The sequence below is a fragment of the Tenrec ecaudatus genome, chromosome 18 (genome assembly GCF_050624435.1).
Source record: "Tenrec ecaudatus isolate mTenEca1 chromosome 18, mTenEca1.hap1, whole genome shotgun sequence".
NCBI classification, from domain to species: domain Eukaryota; kingdom Metazoa; phylum Chordata; class Mammalia; order Afrosoricida; family Tenrecidae; genus Tenrec; species Tenrec ecaudatus.
This window is the reverse complement of record NC_134547.1, coordinates 22,228,011-22,252,488: the sequence shown is the minus strand read 5'-3', so window position 1 is coordinate 22,252,488 and position 24,478 is coordinate 22,228,011. Positions and strand designations below refer to the sequence as shown.

The 24,478-nt window shown below is 41.8% G+C and overlaps 2 protein-coding genes across 5 annotated transcripts in view; one reads left to right on the top strand and one right to left on the bottom strand.

Moving 5' to 3' along the window:
* Positions 1-17,707, top strand: part of ZNF565 (zinc finger protein 565) — a 35,705-nt gene extending 17,998 nt beyond the window's left edge. Inside the window, exons 3-6 of one of the 4 annotated variants that reach the window (XM_075537149.1) lie at positions 3,113-3,186; positions 10,247-10,373; positions 11,731-11,826; positions 13,582-17,706. In XM_075537149.1, the coding sequence (XP_075393264.1) occupies positions 3,178-3,186; positions 10,247-10,373; positions 11,731-11,826; positions 13,582-14,852 (1,503 nt within the window). In that variant the 5' untranslated portion in view covers positions 3,113-3,177 and the 3' untranslated portion in view covers positions 14,853-17,706. Of the gene's footprint in view, positions 1-3,112; positions 3,187-10,246; positions 10,374-10,701; positions 10,927-10,993; positions 11,641-11,730; positions 11,827-12,118; positions 12,230-13,581 lie in introns of those variants that run through there. The other 3 variants (XM_075537150.1, XM_075537151.1, XM_075537152.1) reach the window with 3 other exon arrangements.
* LOC142432084 (ubiquitin-ribosomal protein eS31 fusion protein-like) lies at positions 1,178-1,651 on the bottom strand. Its single transcript, XM_075537156.1, has one exon. The coding sequence runs from the start codon at positions 1,634-1,636 to the stop codon at positions 1,178-1,180; it is 459 nt and encodes a 152-aa protein (XP_075393271.1). The 5' UTR covers positions 1,637-1,651.
* Positions 17,708-24,478: the final 6,771 nt, after the last annotated feature.

Sequence of the window (24,478 nt, the reverse complement as noted above, 5' to 3'; positions counted from 1 at the left end):
ATTTTCTCCCACTCTATCTAGGACTTTCTAATGTGATGTGATGTGATCATTTTGCAATATGATCCCTTGCAGAGCAGTTGGTAGTGGTAGCTGGGTACTATCTAGTCCTTTTGAGTCTTTTAAATTTTATTTATTTATTCTTTTATTTATTTGGGGGGGGCTTTTTTTTCTTTTGGGTCTTTCATGGAAATTGATGTTCATATGGTCCATCCATTCGCTGGACTAATAATTTCCATGCAGCTTCAGCTTTCTTCCTTTTCTCTCTTCTGGACAGGGAGAGAACAAGAATTACATCTTACATGGTCTTCATGAACTTTTAAGACCCCAGTCACTAGTCTCCAAAGTAGGATATCTTTGTGGGCTATGTTATGCCAATTGACGTTCATGTGCCCTGAGACTCTGGTTCTGAGCCTCTAAGCCCAGTGACCCATCCTTCAAGGCGTTTGGTTATGTCTAAGAAGTTTTCATAACTTGGCTTCCTGTGTGGCCACCACACTCATGGATGTCTCCCTCCCACAGTCACTCAGCCTTTGTCATTGCAGGGTCGGTCCTGCCCATTTTGTTGTTCTCACTTATGACTCAGGATGTGTTTCTCTTCATTTTATCATTTTCCTGTTTACTCCCCCTTCTCCCCTTTCTTTTTCTTCATAGTAGACTGTATTCTTTTGAGCAGTTTGAGGTTTTCAGGAACATCGCTCAGGCAGTACCGAGTGATCCCATAGTCCCTCTGTCCCTTCTCTGCATGTCTGCTATTACTAATGTCTTAGGTGAGTGCGGTACGTTTGTTAGGGTTCATGAGCCATGGTTGATACATTGAGTTCACTCTTTGTGCCTTTTCTTTTGGGTTTTGCTATTTGGGGATACATTTTTTAAAATCTCCAATACCTCAAATTTTTTTCTTTTTTTATCATTTTATTCAGGGCTCATACAACTCATCACAATCCATACAGACATCCATTGTGTAAAGCACATTTGTACATTCATTGCCCTCATTCTCCAAACATTTGCTCTCCACTTGTGTTGTTTTTAAAGATGAAACTCATATTTCATTTAGTCAAGCCACAAATTTATCTTGGTTTTTTTTTCTCTCTTCTTACACCAAAATAGCAAATTATGTCAGCTCTTCCTTTATTTTATTTTATTTTTTCATGTTCATGACCTTTATTCACCAGTACAGTTACTTGTCTTCTGGTTTGTTGAAGCAGTAGGTCAGACAGCACTGGCCACAGTAATGCCTGTCGAAGTGGCTGGCCATGAAAACCCCAGCACCACACTCGTCTGAAGGGCACTCACGCCTAAGGCGGCTGATTTTGCCATTTTCATCCACCTTATAGTATTTTAAGACGGCCAGCTTAACCTTCTTTCTCTTATGCTTGTTCTTCTTGGGAGTGGTGTAAGATTTCTTCTTCCTCTTCTTAGTACCACCACGAAGTCTCAGCACAAGGTGAAGAGTGGACTCCTTCTGAATGTTGTAGTCAGACAAGGTACGTCCATCTTCCAGCTGCTTGGCAGCAAAGATCAGCCGTTGCTGATCGGGAGGAATTCCCTCCTTGACCTTCACAATCTCTATCGTATCCGAGGGTTTGACCTCAAGAGTGATGGTCTTCCCCGTGAGGGTCTTCACGAAGATCTGCATCCTGGCGGCGGCCCCACCTGGATGCAAGGGGAAGACGGGTTAGAGCCGGGAACGCACGACGGAGGCGGGGTGGCCTCTGAGCAGAGAGCATCAGCTCTTCCTTTAGAGAGTATCTTAAACCTGATCACTTCTCATTACCTCCCCCACTACCACCCTATACAAACCACCATCACCCCTTATATAGATTGTTAGAGTAACATCACTGGTCTCCTTGCCCCCACCCCAACCACCTCCTATGCTTATTTTCCATGAATGATGCTTTTAAATGTAAATCAGACTATGCCATTCCTTGGCTTAAATCAGCCCAGTGGCTTCCTGGCTTACTCAAAAGTAAACACTAACCATTTTCCAATAGCCTCTAAGTCCCATGAGATCTGTCCCCCACCTACTTTTCTGACCTTTTCTCCCTTCCAGCCACTCTGGTCTCCTTCCTCTTTGCTGACAAAGTAAATCCTTCCATTCTTATTACATCAGTGGGGAATAGTCTGCCCACAGATACCTGCAAGTCTCCATAAAGGCTTCTAGGGCACCAAAGCACCCTGCTTAATTTTTTTCTATAGAGATTGTACCTCCTGACATATGAAAAAAAATATCAATTACCAGGATGGGAGATCAGCTGGAACAAGGTCTTGATTTATTATCTTCCTCACTTCCTGAGCCATGCCATTAGAGATAGACGCTCAGTAAATATGAACGAATTACTAACTCTTCTAATCTCACTGCCTAAATCAGCAGGCTTTGCACGAACCCATCCCTGCCCCTTTCATTTCCACAGCCCTTGGGCAGACCTTCTCTGTTTGCTTCCCCTTCTGAGTGGTCTCCCTCCAATTTTACTCCTCACCAGTAAAATCATCTGGCATCATCCCTTGCCTTTTTGAATTCCTCAGTAGCCTTCCATTGATTACCGGACAAAAGCCAAACTTCCCAATATTCAGTGAGTGGTTAGTACTCTCTCTGCTCCAGAAACGGTGGCAAGTGCCCACATTAGAGTAACGGCCATGAGATCTGCTCATCTTTCCATCATAATTATTTTATTTCATTCACAGAAGTGCACCTTCCAGCCCCTCATCTCACCTTAAGCATTATCTGCCTCTAGATTTCTAGAGCTATTGCAATTTAAATTGAGATTAATTAACTTTTAAAAAATTTCTCTGTCATGCTAGACACATTTCAAGTTCTCAGTAGCCACATGTTGCCATATAGAAGTGGCGTCCCTGGATGATACAGATGGTTACTGCACTTGGCTGCTAACTATGAGGTTGGCAGTCCGCAGCCTCTGAGGGATCTCAAAAAAATAAAAAGGCCTTGTGATGTGTTTCTAAAAATCAGCCATTGAAGGCACAGTGGGATCCAGGTCCGCCCTGACAAGCACGGGTGCACCAGGAGTTGGCCTTGGCTTGAGTTGACATTTGAAGTGGTGAGGTGAGCGGGGGTGACCAGAAATCTGCCTCCATTCTCCCCACTCTGCTTTTTCAGGATTCTGCACTTTTCTCAAATAAGAATACAGAGAAAGTGGATCAGGTCAAGCAGCTCCAAAAGCCATGGCCCAGGTAAGTTAAAATGTCTTCTGCCCTTGAAATAATCTTAATTTTTCTTCCAAATAATGCGAACATTTGTATTCTTTATCCTGGAATGCCCTTGGCTTACTAAGCCCTGGACCTTGATTCCAGGGGGGGGGGGGGGCAGTGGCATACAACAGCCCAGATTCTTCCTTTAGCTACCTTGTCTGCTTTGACAGTATTCGGGTCTGTGCACAGTACGCTGCCCAGAGCTTTATGAAGCAGAACTGCGTTTCCTTGAGAGAAATATGAACTCCTTTCTTATCACAACCATGCTTAAAGAGCCCTGCCATCAAATTGATTCACACTCCTAGTCACCTGCAGGTTTGTAAGCTTTGCAGGAGCAGAGCCTTATTTCTCTATCTCGTGAGAAGCAGCTGCTAGGTTTGAACCAATGACCTTGCAGTTAGAAAGTAGCTCAATGCCTCCTCACAGCTCCACCAAGGTTCATGGTTGAGTAGGGCTAAAATGATATAACTTTTTTCCCTATTAATTAAGATAATTTTCTTTAAGTTTTTTTTTGTAGTTTTCTTTCTTGTGTTTTAAAATGTGATTCCCTTATAAAAATCTTAAAATATTGTGTCCTAAAAGGAATATATACCAAAAAAGTTTATAACATAAACATATGACAAAGAAAGTGAGTGCCTGAGCAACCTGCATCTCCTCCCCGCATCGCAGCCCTTCCTCCCCCCGCAATAATGACTCCTCTGCATTTGTGTCTGTCATGCTTTGATTTTTATAAGTCTTATCATACATGAATACATCCTAAACGATCCACAAGTTAATTTCCCTCTCTAAATTTGATGTAGTGATCCTACTTTCTGCATTCTTAGAACACGCGCACACACAAAATCAAGTACACTGCCATCGAATACATGCTGACTCAGAGCAGCCGCCTGTGGGTTTCTGACACTGGGACTGTGGAAGGCAGGAGCAAGCCCAGTGGCTCTCCCGAGGAGCTGCCGACCTTCCGGATCGCAGCTCACTGAGCAACCACCACACCACCAGAGCTCCTGCTTTTTTTCCTTTTTTAATTTTCTTCAGAATTTTATTTATTTTTATCATTTTATTAGGGGTTCATACAACTCTTATCACAAGCCATACATGCATCAATTGTGTAAAGGACATTTGTTCTGGTGCGCTTCTTCCATGTGGGCTTTGTTGCTTCTGAGCTAAATGGCCGCTTGTTTACAAAGGGCTCCTTCTTAGAACATAGCATTTGCTTACTCAACACTCTGGACCTGTAAATTCAGTAACACCAGCTGCATTAGTCATGTTATGCAGCCATCACTAACGAGTTTCTGTCATCTGTCTTTTTCATTATAACCATCCTAGTGCATGCGAACTCACTTTGTTCCTATTTCTTTTTTTGTTGTTGTTGTTCTCTGAGTCTTTTGCCTTTCTGTATGAAATTTAGGATCGCTTTCTGCATAAATCCAATTGGGGAAAATGATTCAATTGGGGAAAGAAAATTCAGTTGGGAACTTGACGAGGATCTTTAGATTAATTGGGAGTATTTCCATCTTAACAATATTAATTTTTCCTATCTATGAACATGAGAAGTTAGAAAAATTTAGAAGACTCATTTCTACTATAGAGTGTTATTCTAGTATATAAGTATATTATAACTTATCCCTTATTTCCATTCATTTTTAGTATTTTATTATTAAAAGCAATACTGCAATGAATATTCTTTAACATGTACACTAAAATATTTTTCTCAAAATTCCTTTTGGGAATTCCACTAACACACAGTTGCTTATGTAACTGGAAATGGAAATGCAGTGGAAATGGTTGGTCATTGAGATGTGTGTTGTCATTACCAAATGCAGTGAAATGAATTGGTATGGCTCTTTCATAGTTTCCACCAAATGGCTGGGTAGGCATATGTCATTGTGAAGTTTCTGTGGCCCACCAAGGAATTGGGTAACTTGTAAGTACAGAGTATGGTATCTTTGTGGGGTGTGACCATGCAAATAAGGGGCATAGGTTCCTAACATAGGGATCGGTTAGTTTTGTCATCCCAGAGGCAGAAAAGGAGTATCTCACTACCACCAAAAAAGAAGGGGTAGAGTATGTCCTTTGGACCTGAGAGCCCAGCAGTGAACATCGTTAATCCAGGAGTCAGAGAACTATGACATCAGAGATGGCAAGAAGCAGCAGCAGAGAAATGGCCTCAGCAGAGGCACCTCAACCAGGAGACTGATACAAGATAGAGTGTTGGGCATCCTGGTCCATGGAGCCAGAAAGCCAAAGGCCTTTGAGAAAGAAGCTTGCTGACAGAGTGAGTTGCCTCCAGGCACTTAATTGGGTGTGTAGGGGATACTAAATTTGCTGAACTACAAAGCTAGGGCTGAGCACCTTTAGCTTAAAGCTCAGTGCTGGAATGGAATGCCTATGGGTATTTATCAGCAGAGTTAAAAGAACTTTGTAGCACTGTCCCGTGCATTGGAGAGATCAGTCCGCAATGTGCCTAAGAGGCTAAGGGCAGCAGAGAAGAATGCCTTTAGGCATGGCTGAGAACAGGGTGCCCTGATCAAAGAACTACATCTTGAGCATTCCTGATCCTGAATTGTAACCCATTACTTCCCTAAGAAACCCTGTAGATGTGAGTATTGGCTCTGTGTTCTTTGTGACTATTGCAATGAATTATTGAACCTAGCAGAGAAGTAGATCGTGCTATGGAACAAGTGGATGATGTTAGAATTGGTAAAAAGGTTAGAGAGTGAAGGCATGTCTAATCACTACCTTTCAGGACTCAACCTTGGGTGGGGACTGATGGTGATTTTCCTCCAACCCTCTTGAAAAGTTAGAGGTGGTCAGAAGCCCCTCTCACACCATTTGACTATCAGAGAATATCAGGTGGTTTTTTTGAAAGAAAGATAACAAATTATACTCCCATAAATAATGTATAAGAGTTTCCAAGGCTAGAGGGTAGACATGCAGTAATGGGAATGAAGGGAAAGGCAATATACAATAAGGTAGACCAATGGCCAAGGAAATCACAAGAGGTACACAAGAGTAAATGACAACAGGTAAATAACAGACACACAAGCCTGAAATAAGAGTAATAGCATGTATGAGTAAATGCATAGGTAGACATGCAAGCTGAACAGACGTGAAAAGAAATGACAGGACAACTACAATTATATAGGTTTGACAGTGGCTATGTGTGTCTTGAGGAATTGAGTCTCTGGGCCTGAAGGCTCAGGACCATAGTCTTCGGTGACATCAAGCCCTGTTGGCACAAGAAAGTCCACAAAGACAATGTTCCACATCTAACTGTAGTGAGTAGCAACTGTAGCCTTGAAAGCTTGGGAGCAGTCATCTAAGGTGCGTCTATTGGTCTCTCCCTGTGCAGAGCAAAGAAGACAGAAGAAAATCAAACATTCAAGGAATCACATAATGCAAAGGACTAATGGACCACATTCACCACAACGTCCTGGACCCAGAGACCCCGAAGAACTAGATGGTACCAGGCTACCACTGCTATTGGGATTCTCATAGAAAGCCCTAGGCAGAGAGAAAGAAAGCAAAAATGTAAAACATTCAAAACATGAAAAAGAGCAGATTTACGTGATTTAAGAGATTAGTGGACCCTCTTGAGATATGGCCTTTAGATAATCTTCAACCCTGAATGAAATTCACCCTGAGAGATTCTGATAAACAATAGCTAGGCCTATAAAGTGAACATTAACACAAGGAAGGAATGTGCTCCTCAGTATGATTAGCCATATGAGACCAGAAGGGCAGCATTTGCCAAAGCCCAAGCTCCGAAAGCAATAAAGAGCAGTGACTAGAAACCAAGAACCCAGGGAGTACGAGGGAAGATTGCTGTTGCATTGAGAAGATTGAGCCAATGCCATGAAACGAAATACGTAGAAATTGTTAAATGGAAAACGAAGTTGCTCTATAAACTTTCTCCCCAACTACAATGAAAGAAAGCGAGGGAATTAAAAAAAATAAAAGAGTACCTAATGTTGTTGAACTTAAGCCTCAAGTTGCAATGTTAAAAGATTCTATGGGCAAAATATTGAGTGACAGAAGGAACACACAGAGTCACTGAGTCAAAAGAACTAGTCTTCCACCATTTCAAGAGCTCGCATATGGTCAAGAATGAGTAGTGGTGAAGGAAGGAGTCCAGGCTGCAGTGAAGAAAGGCATTAGGGAAAAACAAGACTCCAGGAATTGGCAGAACACCAATAGAGATGTTTCAACACACTGGTGATGCGCTGGGAGCACTCACTCATCTATTCCAAGAAATTTGGAAGACAGGTCCCTAGCCAAGTGGAAGAGATCCTTATTTGTATCTATTCCAAAGAAAGGTGACCCCCCCCACCAAAGAACCACAAATTATAGAACAATGTAATTGATATCGCATGCAAGTAACTTTTTTATTCCGCCCCCAGCCCCGCAAGTAACTTTTTGCTAAAGATTTTTCAACAATAGTTTTAACAGTAGACCCACAGAGAGCTGCCAGAAGTTCAGGCTGGATTCAGAAGAGGACGTGAAACAAGGGACATCATTGCTGATGTCAAAGCAGGGAATTACAAAGAAATATATATATTTACTTTTTTGTATTTTTATTTTATTGTTTATTGTTTATGCAATGGTTAAATGGTATTCAGAAGAACGGGAATTCTTGACTGTATGTCCAAAGTATGTAAGACGGAGTCTTGTCATCCCATGTCTTCACTCTTCTACAGTCTTCCTTATTCAAAGTCCAACTCTTGACCATAGAGTAGCTAATTGCAAATGGAAGAAATGATTAAGTAAAAGAGCTGAACAGAAAACATTTCAAAGGGCAGCTCAAAAAGACAAAGTAAAATATTATAATGAAATGTGCAAAGACCTAGAGTTAGAAAGCTGAACGGGAAGAACAAACTCAGCATATCTCAAAGTGAAAGAACTTAAGAAAAATAATTCAAGCCTTGAGTTTAAATATTAAAGGATTCCATGGACAAAAATATTGAATGATGCAGGACGCATCAAAAGAAACCAGAAGGAACACACAGTTCACCATACGAAAAACAATCGGTCAACATTCAGCCACTTCAAGAGGAAGCATACGATCAAGAACCAAGCTGCACTGAGACATTAGCAAAAGCCAAAACGTAAAAAAACAAACAAAAACAACTGTCATCGAGTCAATTCTGACTCATAGCGACCCTATAGGACAGGGTAGAACTGAAACTCTAACGCTTTACAGGAGTAGAAAGCCTTGTCTTTCTCCCTTGGAACTGGCTGGTGATTTTGAACTGCTGGCTTTGAGGTTAGCAGCCCAATGCCTAACCACTATGACTCAAAAAATTGATGGACTACTAATTGAAATGTTTCATCAAGCTCACGATGTACTGGAAGTGCTCCCTCATCAATGTTAAGAAGTTTGGAAGGCAGCTATCTGGCCAGCTGACCAGAAAAGATCCAGATGTGTACCCATTCCAAAGGAATTATGGCCCAATAGAATGTAGAAATTATCTAACAATATCATGAATATCACAACCAAGTAAAATTTTGCAGGAGATAATTCCAAAAAATTGCAACAGTAGTACATCATCAAGGAAGTGCTGTAACTTCAAGCTGAATTCAGAAGACACAGCGGACAAAGGGCTGTTGCAGATGTTAGATTGATCTTGGCTAAAAGCAGTGAATATCAGAAAGAGGGTTGTCTGTTTTATAGGCTATGCGAAGGCATTGAACTGTGTGGATAATAACAAATTATGGTTCACTGTGTGAAGAACGGGCGTTCCAGAACACTTCATTGTGCTTCTCCGGGAACTGTACACGAACCAGAAGGCAGGCGTTCAAGTAGATTTAAAATCATGAAGGTATGTGTCCAGGTTGTGTCCTATCACCATATTTATCCAGTCTGTATGCTGAGCAAAGAATCCCAGAAGCTAGCCTCTAAAAAGAGGATCATGGCATCAGGACTGTAGGAAGGTTTATTAACAACCTGCAGTGCAGCATACAGGCGACCTACACTTGCTAGCTTGAGGAGGACTTGAAGTACTGTGATGAAAATTTAAAACTGCATTCATCCCTGTGGATTGCAATTCAATGCAAAACAAACAACAAAACAAAATCCTCCCCACTGGCCCAATAGCCAGTATCATGATCACCAGGGAAAAGATTGGTGTTTTTTCAGGGATTAAAGTTTCTTGGCTCCACAAGCTATGCTCATAGAAGTAGCAGTCAGGAGATCAAACAATGCATGCATTGGGTAAATGTACGTCACAAGATCTCCTTAAGGCGTTGAAGAGCAAGAGTATCACTTGGAGGCGACACACATCATGGTGTCTTCCCTTGCCTCGCATGCATGTGAAATTAGTGATGACTAAGGAGGACCACAGAAGAGTCAATGCATTGGAATTACGGTATCGCAATGAATATTGAAAATACCGTGGACTGTCAGAAGAACAAACCAATCTGTCTTGGAAGAAGTGCAGCCAGAGTGCTCCTTAGAAGGGAAGAGAACCTCATACCTGGTAAAGCAGAGGGTCAGTAAAAAAGAGGAAGAAATAGACGGACACAGTGGTTGCAACAGTGGGTTCAAACATAGCACCAGTTGTGAGGACGTTGCAGGACGGAGCAGTGTTTTGTCCTGCTGTCCGTCGGGTCACTGGGAACCAGAACCACGGCAACAGCACTCATCAGCCAGCATTAGTGAGTGAAGCACTATGATGCTTCTCCCCTGAGATTTACCTCAAGAATCACAGGGGTAAAAAAGGAAAGGAGAGCGATGAAACAAAGGGGGCCAAATCTTGTCAATGTTGAAGCAAGGTCATTTGGGCAGGGATCTCATATGGTTTCCTGTACTTTATTTTTCATAATAAATTTTGTTTTCAGTTTTTTCTTTAACTCATTTTATTGGGGGCTCATACAACTCTTATCGCAATCCATACATCCATCATTGTGTCAAGCACATTTGTACATTCGTTGCCCTCATCATTTCTCAAAATATCTGCTCTTTGCGTAAGCGCCTGGTATCGGCTTTTGTTTTCATTTTTAAGTGTCTCGCTTTACTAATAATGCATTTGGGTTATTGTTTCAGGGATTGGTGACATTCTGGGATGTAACCATAGAGTTTTCTCAGGAAGAATGGAAATACCTGGAACCTGCCCAGAAGGACTTGTACCGGGATGTGACTTTGGAGAACTTCAGTAACTTAGCTTCATTGGGTAAGGATATTGTATCAGACAAGGCCAGGCAGAAAACAAGGCACTTGTGGACAGCCACAGGGAGAGCCTGTTACCCTCCCTGTCCAGGGAGGAGCAGAAGGGAGGTGACTGTCGCCCAGACAGGACGCGATCTGTCCTTGTTAGGTGCTAAACGACTCCCTGGTCCTGCACCATCCTCACACCATTGCTGTCTCAAGCTCCTTGTTTTAGCCACTGTGTCAGTGCATCTTATTGAGGGTCTTTCTCTTTCCAGTGACCCTTTGCCAAGCATCCTGTCCTTCTGCAGGGACTGGTCCCTCCTGATCAATAATATCCAGTGAGCCAAGGAGAAGGGCCCAGCAAGCAGTAGTTGTGGCTACAACTGGAACCCTTGAGTCAAGGAAGAGAGGAAGAGGCGTAAAAGCTACTTTCTCTCCTCTTGTCTGCTGATCCGCGGGTGAATAGACCAGCTATCCCGCATCAAGCTGGGTCTGAACTGAGGCGTGCGGATGAGAAGAAAAGAAAGCCATGTACAAAGCATGGGACTGGGAGGACAACAGTCTGATGGACTGAAGTACTGCATATATTCAAAGCTTGGTTTTTATACTCTTCTTACACAAGGGAATGGTTACAGAACAAACATCAAAGAATTTGCTTTAAAAAACATTCTGAACCTTTTATCTATGCAGGTGTTACTTAACTAGGCACACTTTCTAAACACTTGAATAATAACAGCACTATATTCTAAGATAAGCACAAGGACATGCAAGGTTCAAAAGAACCTCAAAGAGGTCTTAAAGAACTGAGTTCTCTCACACTGCTTTCAGCTGCAAGGTCATAAAGAACTGAATACTTTGCAATGCTTTTAGCTACTAGGTAAACAGAGGCACAGGGGACTAATTAGTCACCCAGCAATAAACACCTTGACCAGCAGACCTCACCTGCACATGCTTTCTATCTGGCAGACTCAACAGGGCACCGTAGGACAAAGATAATAGTCCTATGGGTAAGAAGTTTAGGGCATGGACAGGGACAAAGAACAGGATAAGGAACAGCAAGTAATGGATGGTGGTGGGGTTGGGGGGTCGGATGGTAAATGGAGAATAACTACTATAGATAGGTATGCCCCAGATAATTTAGGCAGAATCTATTAGAATGCATTTCCTCCCTGTGAATTTCTAGGGTGACTTCAGAATTTCTGATTGAATTGTTTTGTGGAACTGGAAATAGACAATTCCATTGGACACGTCTGTCTTCCCATCTCCTGGACAGCAGTCATACCTCTCTAGTAATTGCTTCCCTTCCTTGGCACTCAAGGGTCTGGATTTGAACTTTGGAACAGCATGGTCATGGCCTCTGTTTCTTTTCAAACCAACAGGAATTTCCATTTCAAAGCCTGATGTCATCTCCTCTTTGGAGCAAGGGAAAGAGCCCTGCATGCTGGCAAGAGAAATGACAAAGCAGTGGTGTCCAGGTAGGCAGGGCGAATCCCGTGAGGGAGATCATACGGGATAATGTCCCAGTGGTTGAGCTAAATGATAAACAATAACTTGAGTTGCTAGTGGGAAGCTTCTTTCGAAACCTTATCTCACACTGTGGAATAAAACTTAAGATGAAAGAAGTATTAGCTCGCAAGGGAACCTCCCCTTCATTCCTCTCTGCTTCTGTGTCCTCTCCTATTTGCCTCTCACTTCAAAGAGAGATGCCCCGCTCTTCTCTAGGGGCATCTTTTATCTGTTTTTGTTTGCTTTTATTATTGCCATCCTAGGATAATGTGCTACCATGATAGTCTGAGTTTACATCTCACCGAGAAGCCTTGGTGCCCTGTGGGTTAAGCCTCCAACGGCAAGGGCAAGGAGGCTCCCACGCCCATAAAGGTATGCAGTCTTGGAAACTTAATACAGGGTTTTGGTGAGTCGTAACTGACCTGATGGCAGTGGGTTTGGGTTTTGGTTTTTTAGTTCAATGGCTAATAACAGCATCTTTTCATGTGCTTGTTAATGAAATGTCTGTAAAGCCCTCTGCCCGTTTTTTACAAAGATGCTATTTTAAGTTCAAAATTGAAAAAGTTACAACTTTAAAATATGAAACTGAAAAAATATTAAATGTAATATCAATTAAAAAAATCAAGCCAAAGTTTGAAAAGATGTTCAGATTTTATCAAGTAATTCACAGTTTCTTTGATTTTTGGACAGTTTTCTAGCACGATGAAGCGTGACAGAATGACATTCTTTAATATAATGAGCTGTACAGAATTTAGCCTTGAAATTTTTAATGGGGTAAAAGAATTACCTCTATTCATTTCTTAGTGGAAAACAGATTATCATAAATGTAGCACTCTCGGTCTTTGAACAATGGTTTCATAATCAGGATCCCCACCACCACGATTTGTAAAACTCTGCTTTTTCCTCTCTTACATTTTATTGATCTTCTTAGGATTCAACGTACTGCCTGTACAATATTCAATATGCTTAACATACAATAACACACCCTGTTAAGTGTGGCCATGTAGACAAGTTCTGATTACAGTAGGAAGGCAGCAAAAATGAGTAAGCAGGGATTTTCAGTTTGATTGACATAAGCATTATTTGATGGAAAGTTAAAAATTTTAAATGCATTATTTATGTGAACCACTCAGAATAGGCAGATTTATAGACAAAAGGAAGACGAGTGATTTCCAAGGATTGGCAGGAGGTAGGAACTGGGAGTCCCTGCACAGGTTCTCTATTTAGGGTGACAAAAACCTTCTGAAGCTAGAAGGTGATGATGTCTGCACCACATTATGAATCTACCAAAAGAGCCACTTCTCCTCAGCTGTCAAACGGCCTAAAACTTTAAAACATTCCATTTTATGAGTTATATGACATCATTATTCCTATAGTTTCTTTTCATAGTTTTATATTACACGAATTTTATTCAGTCTAGGTAATTCATGGACATTTGTATTGTTAACAGATTTCTTGGGTGACTCCAATTCATATTAAGATTCAAAACCCCTGACTTAATTTATTTTCTCAGCTTTTCTGTCAGAGATCTAATTATCTTTGTGTTTTCATGTATTTTTAAAAAATCACCCAGCAACATTTGGAGACTTATGCAGACTATTGGCTGTTACTGTTATTTTGTCTATTATAGAACCTTCATTTTCTCTCTCTATTCTACTGTAGAATTGTTATTTGTTTACACAAAAGAGGAGACTTATTTTATTTACTTTCTTCTTATTTTTCAGACCTGGTTTGCAGACAGGAGAAATTACAACCAAAAGATATTTTAGAAATAGAATCTTTCAACTGGGAGATAACAGAAAGCCTTCAATGCTGTGATCTTGAGAGGCCTAGTTTTAGAGAACGCTGGGAAAGCAGAGGCCAGTTTGAGAGACAACAGGAAAACCAACACTGCTATTTCAAGCGAATGAGAATTACCTATGAAAGCTTACCCACTTTTGAGAATCATGCATCCTTCACACTACGTCATGGGAAGGAGACTGGAAAGAAACCAACTGAATGTAAGGAATGTGGCAAAGAATTTAGTCGAGCTGGACCCCTTATTCAACATCAGAGAACTCATACGGGTGAAAAACCCTTTCAGTGTAGCGACTGTGGAAAGACCTTCCGTCGTGCCTCACACCTTGTGCAGCATCAGAGAATTCACACAGGTGAGAAACCATATGACTGTGAAGAATGTGGGAAGGCCTTTGGTCGCACCGCTGAACTTCTTCTACATCAAAGACTTCACACTGGTGTCAAACCATTCGAATGTAAAGACTGTAGAAAGACCTTTAGACAGCATTCACAACTTATTCTACATCAAAGAACTCACACAGGTGAGAAGCCTTATGCATGCAAAGACTGTGGGAAGGCCTTTATTCGTGGCTCACAACTCACTGTACACCGGAGAATTCATACAGGTGCGAGGCCCTATCAGTGTAAGGAATGTGGGAAAGCCTTTAGACAACATTCACAGCTGACCATACACTATAGGATTCATACTGGGGAGAAGCCCTATGCATGTAAAGAATGTGGGAAGGGCTTTATTCATAGTTCAGAAGTTACTAGGCATCAAAGAATTCATTCTGGGGAGAAGCCCTATGAATGTAAGGAGTGTGGGAAGGCCTTCAGACAGCATGCACAGCTTACTCGCCATCAAAGGGTTCACACTGGTGACAGACCTTATGAATGTAAAGAATGTGGAAAGGCCTTTAGTCGTAGTTCATACCTTACTCAGCATCAAAGAATTCACACAGGCGACAAGCCTTATGAATGTAAAGATTGCGGGAAAGCCTTTATTCGTGTTTCCCAGCTGACTCAGCATCAGCGAATTCATACTTATGAGAAGCCCTATGAGTGTAGAGAATGTGGGATGGCCTTTGTCCGTAGTTCACAGCTCACTGAACACCAGAGAATTCACCCTGGCATCAAACCGTACGAGTGCAGAGAATGCGGGCAGGCCTTTGTTCTTGGCTCACAGCTCATTGAGCATTATAGAACTCATACAGGGTAAAAAGCCTTGACTGTCAAGAGGTGCATACCTGGTTTCTATTAGATCATTTTAATGAGATCAGATGAATGTTAAGAGCCTGCGTTTGCCACTTTCTTTTGAGATAGCAAAGAGCTTACCTCAGAAGAAACTTATAAACTGGGGCTTCTCTTTGCCTCACTGCCTAGTAAGCACCAGAGAACTTAGAGTGAAAATGTTATATGAATGTAGAACACTCTTCTGTTGCCACTCAAAATGGGTTAAATTTCTAAAAATTCCTAGGAGAGAATACCCCTTTTAAAATATTTTATGAATTGATAGTTAAGCATAGCATATACCTTATCTAACAGTGCCTCAGTTCCATCAAGTACTGACTCAGTGGATTTGAACAAACTACACAGCCTCTGTCCCTCAAATTATTTATACTTACCTAAGAGAGAGTTTTTATGAGGACTGAATGAAATATTTTATATAAAGCCTAGTGATATACATGTTCTCAATAAGCATTAGCTATCATTGGCATGAGTTTTGGTTTTTTTTATCAGCATTGACTGTTAAGGAGTTCGTATGAAAATCAGACTTAAAAAAAAGGAAATCAGACTTTATGAATATATGAATATCTAAAAGCCTTCCTGACTACTTGTTATGATAATTCATTCTGAGGAAGTATAATTATTTTGAAAAGGCCTTCATTGGAAAGGTTATAAATTCAGAGGATTAGAAATTAGCAGACGAGTAGCCAAAAATAATCCTCATAACTTGATCAACAGACAACATCGTGATCAACAGAGAAGCAGTTAAGGTTGTCAAGGATTTCATTTTGCTGGGATCCAGTCAGTGCTCATGGAATCAGCAGCCTTGAAATCAGTGTTGTGCTTTAGGAAAATGTCCTGCTCAGGACTTCTTTAAAGTGTTGAAGAGCAACACTTTCAGGGCTAAGATGCACCTGACCCAAGTCTTGGTATTTTCAGTTACCTCATATTATGTAAAAATTGTACACTGGATAAAAAAGACCACGGAATAATCTATATAGAAAATGCATGATCTGTCAGAGGAACACAGATCTGCCTTGGAAGAAGTATCGGCAGAGCACTCCTTCGAAGGAAGGGGAGCAACGCTCTGTCTCCTGTACTTTGGACATGGTATCAGGAGACACCCGGCTCTGGAGAAGAATACCATGCTTGGTAAAGCAGAAGGTCGGCAAAACAGAAGACGACCCTCAAGGACATAGCTTGACAAGGCGACCGCAACAGCGAGCTCAAACAGCAACACTTAGGAGCGACGGCACAGGCGACTCTGCATCGAGTCGATATTCATTGAAAGCAACTTGATGGCGCCTCACAGCAGACACAAGGAAATTCCCATTTTGGAAATCTAAAATTAGAAACTAGAAATTTTGAATAGTGAAATCTATGCTTCAACACCAGTACAGGGTGGCCAAAGCTGTATGTTTGTCAGAACCCAAGGACAGAAAGTGGGAAGTTGGCTCACCAAGCATATGTCTTCAGCTCCTAGGCATTGCAGTCCCATGCTAAGCATGTTGAATGCTTGATTAGATAGAAGTTACAACTTACACCAAAGTCAGTCAATGGAAGATGTACCAAAGCAAGAGAGGTATTAAAAATGAAAAATAAAATTAATAAAATAATCAAACGGTAGATTGAATCCAAAACCTGTTTATTTAACAATACAGTTAAGACAGGCTATTGGCAAATCACCAGAAGCCCCGGTGGTGCTGTTGGGTAAGTGCTGGCCTGCTCCTGGCCGTGTCGGCAGCCCCACCAGCCATCTTCTCAGGTGTTGTTCCCATGGAGATTTACAGCCTGGGAGCTCTTTCAGAGTTTGCATTCACTGGATGGCAGTGGGTTTTATTTTAGATATTTTTTATGTTTTTGTTAATCTGATCTAGAAGAAGGCTAACACATTTAGCTTTTTGAATGAGACAGAGTATAGATATTTTTAAAATCCAGAAAATGTGGATGACCTGAATTAAGTGGGTGATACCGCTCCTTGGAGAACACTGGAAAGATCTAGTGGAGTGGCAAAATACAGCCTACGTTGCACCCTGGGTTATGGGGTAGGGCTGTAGTACAAACATTTTTAATTACCAAGGGGCACTGAGTAATTTTCTTTCCCTAAAAAGGGGGAAGTAGGCCATATCAGTTGGGGAACCTATGCTTTTTTTTTTTTTATTAAAGAAAACACCTTAGCCCATAGAAACTTCAAGGCACAGATCCCTCCTAAGATAACTCCCATGGGAAGGTTGACAATTCATGTTGAAGGTTAAATAAAATTCTGTTAACAAAACTTCCAAAACATAAATCTCTGTTGTTTATGAAGATAACTCTGAACAAAATAATAATTGATTAAAATTAAGAAGTTAATTTTTAAAGTCTGGAACTTCACTTGTTTGGGGTGAATTGTTCGGAATGTTGACGTTAAAGCTCCCCAGGACATACTAATAATGGAGAAACGGCCTTGACAACCTCGGTGACATCTGGGGATTGAGGCTTGTGTGGGCGTCTCAGAGGTCGCCTGAGACTGATCCTCTCATCTCAGGACAGCCAGGTCAAGGGCCCATTGTACTGCACTGTCAGTCATCTTACCAGTCCCAAGTGCTCAGTTACAACGCCTGCATTTTCTGCTTATGTTACTGCTTACAGATGATTCCAAAGTCCTGATCTCTCTGACTTTGCTTTAATGATTTCATAATTAGGATGTACAGCTCAAGGTGACATTTTAAAAATATTATTTTGAATAGCTAAACTGCTGAGGTTGAGATTTTATATTCAGAGATAAGTGAATGTCGACACTCTCTCTACACAACTCCTAGTCAATTATCCTTTATGGAGCAATCACGGATACTTAGCTCTTATATGTACACCCTGCTTTTAATGTTTGCAGCAACATGGACATATTTCTGATACATTTTTAATTGTTTCACACATTTCTAATATAGTCATTTTCACTTAACCATACATATTTTCACATAACCCTATAATCTCATTACGTATAGATTCATTTTGTGTGCTATTTGTTCTTTCTCTTTTTCAAAACCATTTTCTTGGGCATTAATGCAGATATATCATTCCATAGTTCAGTCACATCAAGCAGCATTGTACAATTGTTCTACAGTCGGTTTCAAAACTATAGATTCATTTTTAACTGCTGCATAGTGCTCCATAAGTTGTTTTCCCTAGGTAATTTTAAGTGTTTTAAATTATCTTTTGTTCATTTGTTTTTCAAAAATCCTGTTACTTGCACATAAATATTCTGTACATGTGTGATGTAGCTTTAAGATAAATTCCTAGAAATGGAAATGCTGGGTTAAAATGACATACTTTTAAAACTTTGAATTATCAACTTAAAAAATCATTTTATTGGGGCTCATACAACTCTTATCACAATCCACACATACATCAATTGTGCAAAGCACGCTTATACATTTGTTGCCCTCATCATTATCAAAATTCACCTTCCACTTGGGTTCCTGGAATCAGCTCATTTTCCTTTTTTCCCTCCCCCCTCCCCCATGAACCCTTAATAATTTATAAATTATTATTTTATCTTACACTGCCCAGCGTCTCCCTTCACCCACTTTTCTGTTGCCCATCCCCCAGAGAGGAGGTTTCATATAGATCCCCAAGATCGGTTCCCCCTTTCTACACCCCTTTCCCTCCAGGTATCACCACTCTCACCGTTGGTCCTGAGGGGTTCATCTGTCTAGATTCCCTGTGTTTCCAGATCCCATCTTTACTGCTGTGCATCCTCTGGTCTAACCAGGTTTGCAAGGTAGAATTAGGATCATGATAGTTGGGGGGAGGAAGCGTTTAAGAACTAGAGGAAGGTTATGAGTTTCATTATTGCTACACTGAACCCTGAGTGACTCCTCTCCTACCCTCAAAACCCCACTGCAAAGGATGTCCAGTTGTCTACAGATGGGCATTGGGTCCCCATCATGCGCTCCCCTCATTCACGATTATTCCCCCCCACCCCCACCTTTGGTGCTTGAAACCTGGTCCCCTCGGCCCTTCATGATCACACATGTTGGTGTGCTGCTTCCATGTGGGCTTTGTTGCTTCCGGGCTAGATGGCTGCTTGTTTACTTTCAAGCCTTTAAGTCCCCAGATGCTATATCTCTCAATAGCTAGGCATCATCAGCCTTCTTCACCACACTTACTTATGCACGCATTCGTCTTCAGCATTTATCTAGGGAAGGTGATCACACAATGATGGTTTTTGTTCTTTGGTATCTGCTACCTGATCCCTTCAACACCTTGTGTTCACATAGACTTGTGTGCTTTTTCTCTGTGGGCTTTGTTGCTTCCGACCTAGATGGCCGCTTGTTTGCTTTCAAGCCTTTAAGACCCCAGACGCTATGTGTTTTGATAGCCGGGCACCATCAGCTTTCTTCACCATGTTTGCTTATACACACATCTGCCTTCAGCTATCGTGTCGGGAAGGTGGGTATCATGAAATGGCCGTTGAGCTGGGCAAGGTGCTCTTGTATTGAGGGAATGCATGCGAGGAGGCCCAATGTCCACCTGCCGCCCTACTACTAAACCTATAAATATATGCACATAGGTCTATTTCCCCCTAATAGTAAACATATTTACATATGTACAGGTCTGTATTTAGGCTTCTATGTATACCCTTTGCCTCCTACTCCTTTCCTCTATTTCCTTATACTTTCCTCCTGTCCCACTACCATGTTTAGCCTTCATTCTGGTTTCAGTAATTCCTCTCAATTACCCTCTAAATTTTGTCCTTGGTTAAATGCTACCCTTTTGATTGCAAGTGACTGATTATTCTAAGGAATGCTTTATTATCCCTTAGCATTGTTATCCCCTTACAGGCTGTTCTATTGTTTGGCCAAACCTTGAGCCCTGGAGGCAAGTTCAGTTCCAGAAGTGCAAGGTGGCATGCGGGAAGGTTCCTTCCGTCTGTCTGACCAGAACACCTGGTATTTCTTATGCTTTGAGGTTTGATCCCACATAATTCTCCCACTCTAAAACCTTTTAATGTGATCCCTATTTCAAGAAGTTAGTGATAATGAGTGATAGTTCTTCTGGTTTCAGGGTCATGGAGATTGAGGTTCACGTGGCCCATTAGTCCACTTGACTAGTAGTTTCCCAGGTGCTTTTGCGTTTCCTTCAGACAGAGCCCAATAGCTGTACCTTACAAGGCCACTCATGTAAGGTTAATAGCCCAGTCAGTGCCCACCGAAACGGGATTCACAGGCTCTTCTATCTTCAGTGTTTCCTGAAAATTGGTAGTTGGAATAAAGAGGCTTGATCAGATATTGAGGTTTAATTGTGTGTGTGTGTGTGTGTGTGTGTGCAGGTGCACACAAGATTCCTTCGTAGTTGATGTAGGAATGGTGTTGGAGTGGTGTTCTGGCCACCTCTGACTTTGAAAGGGAGCAGGGGAATCACACTTAACGTCATCCCAAAGCTGGTTCCTAGGAAGCAAAGATCGGACGTGCCTCCACCCTTCACCCTTCTGAAACTGACCTTCCCTCTTCCCGCACTTCTCACCTGTCTGCTGGGTTTGAGGATTCACTGCCATGGCCACATAGAACTCACAGACAATGCTCACAATTTGGGGGGGGTGGTTATTAGGAAAGTTAACATTATAATTCAGGGTCAGAGATGTTCAGTGTTTGGTCCATAGTTCCTCTTCTCAGCCCATAGGCATGCCGCTCTCTGATCCTCCATTTCAGCCACAGGGCCCGGCCTCTGCCCTGCTCAGGCCAAGTTATAAAGCTCTCTAAGTGCTACTATTAAATGCAAAAAAGGCATCCCATTCCACCAAAAGCCGGCGCATTTGGGTCTGGTTCCATGGTTTACAAACCTAGGTCCCCTGATTAAAAGCCTAGAGACGCCTTATCCTGCAAGCTAGCCTCCTGCTCAAAGGCACTCACGCACTCCGCTTTCTCACTTTGCAGCCCAGGAAGTTCACTACTCTGTTTCATGCCCTGCATGCTGCTGCCTCTCCTGCCACTGCTGCTTTGTCACTTCTTTGGTGTCACAGCGGGTCGCCTGGATCAAGGAGGCTCAGTGCACAGGGGTCTCAGGGTCCGAATGATGCACTCTCGACCCTTCTTTCTTGGTGGTAGTGAGATTCCCCCCATTGCTGCTTCATCTTAAACCCAGAGGAATGGCAAAACTGACCGATTCCGATGTGAGAATTCCACACACCCCATTCCCATGGTCCCGCCCAGTCATTTGGTCAGAGGCATGAAGATATGGCTAAAAGAGACATATCAAGAAATCCATTGCACCCCAGCTGGTCAATATTAAGTAACATATAATATGTGAGGACCTTATTGCGACGTTAGTAACTATTGATGTTCAGTTGATCCATTCATTTATTAGGGCTTACAAACGTGCCAGTCTATCATTTCTCCCCCCCTTTATTAGCTAGGATATATTTTTAAAGAGAGCATTCCCTTCAACTATGGTTTTGCATTCCCCTATATTACAGTAAGGGAAAGCAGGATAAAAGCTCCTTTTTCTCCTTGCAAAATAATGAATGAGTGTCCTAGCATTCTGCCATGCTAGCCCAAGGAGTTCAAAGGTGGGTGGGTGTTATGTTTAAAGTGTTTAAATCCAGTTCAGTTATCACCTCGTTGATGTGGGACTTCTTCCACGTGTTACTGTGGCCCGAGTAGTTCTGGATCACTTGCTTGCTTATTTGCCACCAGAAGACGTCCCCTTGGTCGTCGTCTTGATCCCCCTGGGTGAATCCTTTGCCTAACTTGAAGTAATCATTTTCCAAGGACCTCTTGTGTCTTTTTAAGCTTTACATGCAAACTACATTCAGGCTGAAAGGAGTGCTTTTTGCTCCTTGTTGGCCACCACCTATTAAGTTAGACACACGTTTCATGGTTGTATACACTTTGTTTAGAAAGGTGATGCATTTGCATGCACTGCCCTAGACAGTTTGAAGGGCCAGGCTCAGTGGACCCGAGTAAAGAACGTAGGCCATGTGATGGGTATAAATGGAAAAGCATTTTGGTTTTCCTTTGTATTCTTTTGGCTCTGACTAATCTAGATGCCCACGTCTTGCCAGATTTGTTTCTGACAGTGTTTCTGTTAGCAAGTTGCCGGAAATAAATACCTGTTCACTGAATAAACAAATTGTATGTTAACAATTGGAGTGATCATTTTTTCCTTAAGAGAGCTACTTTTTATGAATCATTTTATTGGGAGTTCTTATAGATATTATAACGATCCATGATTCAATTGGATCAAGCATAATTGTTCAATTGCTGCCACCATCATTTTCAAAATGTTTTCCTTCTTCTTGAACGCTCATATCAGCTTCCCTTTATCCCTCTCTGCCCCACCCTAACCCCAAGGAACCCTTATCATTACATATTAGTATTACTATTGCCATATAGTACACCATCTAATGTATCCGTTCACCTACTATTCTGTTATTCGTTCCCCTCGAGTGGGGTAATACAGTCATCATTGCTATCGGTTCACCATTCCCCTGTTCCTACCCCCCAAGAGAGCTACTTTTTTAGAGGATTAAATTTGTATAAAGTTCCTTGTGGAAGATTAACCTCACCAAGGGTTAGCTCGCTTCCTACTCATCTGATCCTCTCACACACATACCCTGAGAGTGAGGATTATATGCCACTTTCAGCATGTGACTTTGAAAAGCTAAATTTAGAATATTTTTTAGTAGACAAATAATCCATAATGTATGGCCAGATCAATACCAGACCGACTCCTAGCAGCAAGTGACCTTGAATCTCCCCCACCAGTGCGGAGCTGATCAGAGCTGGCCGACACAAGTAGCAGCAAGTGACCTTGAATCTCCCCCACCCGTGTGGAGCTGTCCAGAGCTGGCTGACCAGGCAGCAAATGGCCTTGAATCTCCCACACACACCTGCGGAGCTGACCAGAGCCGGCTATGTAACCTGTCAGTAGCTTTGCAAGTGTTTTTCCTTCTTTTACTCACGGCCTGTTTTGTTCACGGCCTGTTTGGCTCAGTGCCCACTTTGTTCTCGGCCCACCTCTCTGCCCGCTGCTCTGCATCCGGCATGAATACACCCGGAACCAGGAAGACACCTTGCATTCCAGAAACCCGGACATACCTGTGTCTCCCAATCCCTGACTACTTTACCTTATATGGACTCAAAACAGCCCAGTCACATGTTCTCTGGCCATATGATTACCACCCCTGTAGCCTGGGGCATGACTCCCCTGGCCCAGACACTGTGGACCGTGGGACTTCGCTCAGGCTGGGGTTTTCTCCCCAGTAAAGCCTCTTTGCTCTAATTCGACTGATTTGGTCTCTGGCGCCTCTCGACTACCTTACACATAAAATAGTCAGTTCATTGTTCTAACCCAGAAAGTGGAAATGCTCAGAAAAAAGATAAGAAAAATGTTTACTAAAAATCTTAAAAATAGATACTTTAAAAATTATTATTCTTACAAAAAATAGATTCTAAAATATATTGTACAGGTTGTCCCTACAAAAGTAATGAAGGTCAAATGCAATATTACAGAGCATATTAAAAATGGGAAGGGAAACATTATTAGTAATTTTACCCAAAGATAAATGTGAATATTTTTACATATTTCTTTATTTCTAGATTTTTCAAAGTTTTTTTAAATTTACATTTATTATAGGAACCTTCAAGTGTACTGGGAAGTAAAAAAGGAAAAATACAGAGAACACCAATACTCTCATCAGCCATCTATGAAAACCATCAACCAAGTATCATTGATACCTGTGCTCACTTCCTCCCTAAATCAATTCATTGGGAGGCAGAACCCAGATATGACATCTGTAAGCACTGCCGAAGTTATCTCTAAAAGAATATTTTTAAAAAAGAAAAGTATCAGTGAGAATTTGCAATCCCGACCCCTTAGAAGGAAAGGCAATAAAAATTCCTACCAAAATCTGATTCTCCCTCTAATTGTGATTGCAGAGAAGTTGGGTCACATATATTTAAAACAACTTAAGAGAGGTTTTTCTTAGCAGCAACATTCATTTTTTAATCATTTTATTGAGGGCTCTAACAGCTATTATAACAATCCATACATCAGTTGTTTCAAGCACATCTGTACATAGGTTGCCATCATCATTCTCAATTTCTTTCTACATGAGCCCTTGGGATCAGCTCCTCTTTTTCCCCTCCCTCACTCCCCCACACTCCCACCCTCTTGACCCCTTGATAAATTAAAATTCATTATCTTCATTTCTTACACCGTTTGCTCTCTACCTTCACCCATGTTTCTGTTATTTGTCCCCCTGGCAGGGGTGGGGGGTAGGAGTGTTGGTTGCCCCTTTCTCCCCCTTCTCCCCTGACCTTCCCCCTACCCTCATGGTATCACTTCTCCCATTATTGTTCCTGAGGGGGTTATCTGTCCTGGATTCCGTGTGTCAAGAGCTCTTACCTGTACCAGTGTTCATGCTCCAGATTAGCTAGATAGAACTGGGGTCACGATAGTGGGGAAAGGGGGAAAGAAAGCATTAAAGAACTAGAGGAATGTTGTGTGTTTTATCGGTGTTACACTGCACCCTGGCTGGCTTGTCCCTTCCTTGTGATCCTTCTGTGAGGGGATGTCCAATTGTCTACAGATGGGCTTTGGGTCTCCACTCCAACCTCCCATGCTCACATTGATATG

Bases quoted from the DNA above. Each gene is read 5' to 3' on its own strand.
- LOC142432084 (XM_075537156.1), bottom strand. From the start codon at position 1,636: ATGCAGATCTTCGTGAAGACCCTCACGGGGAAGACCATCACTCTTGAG.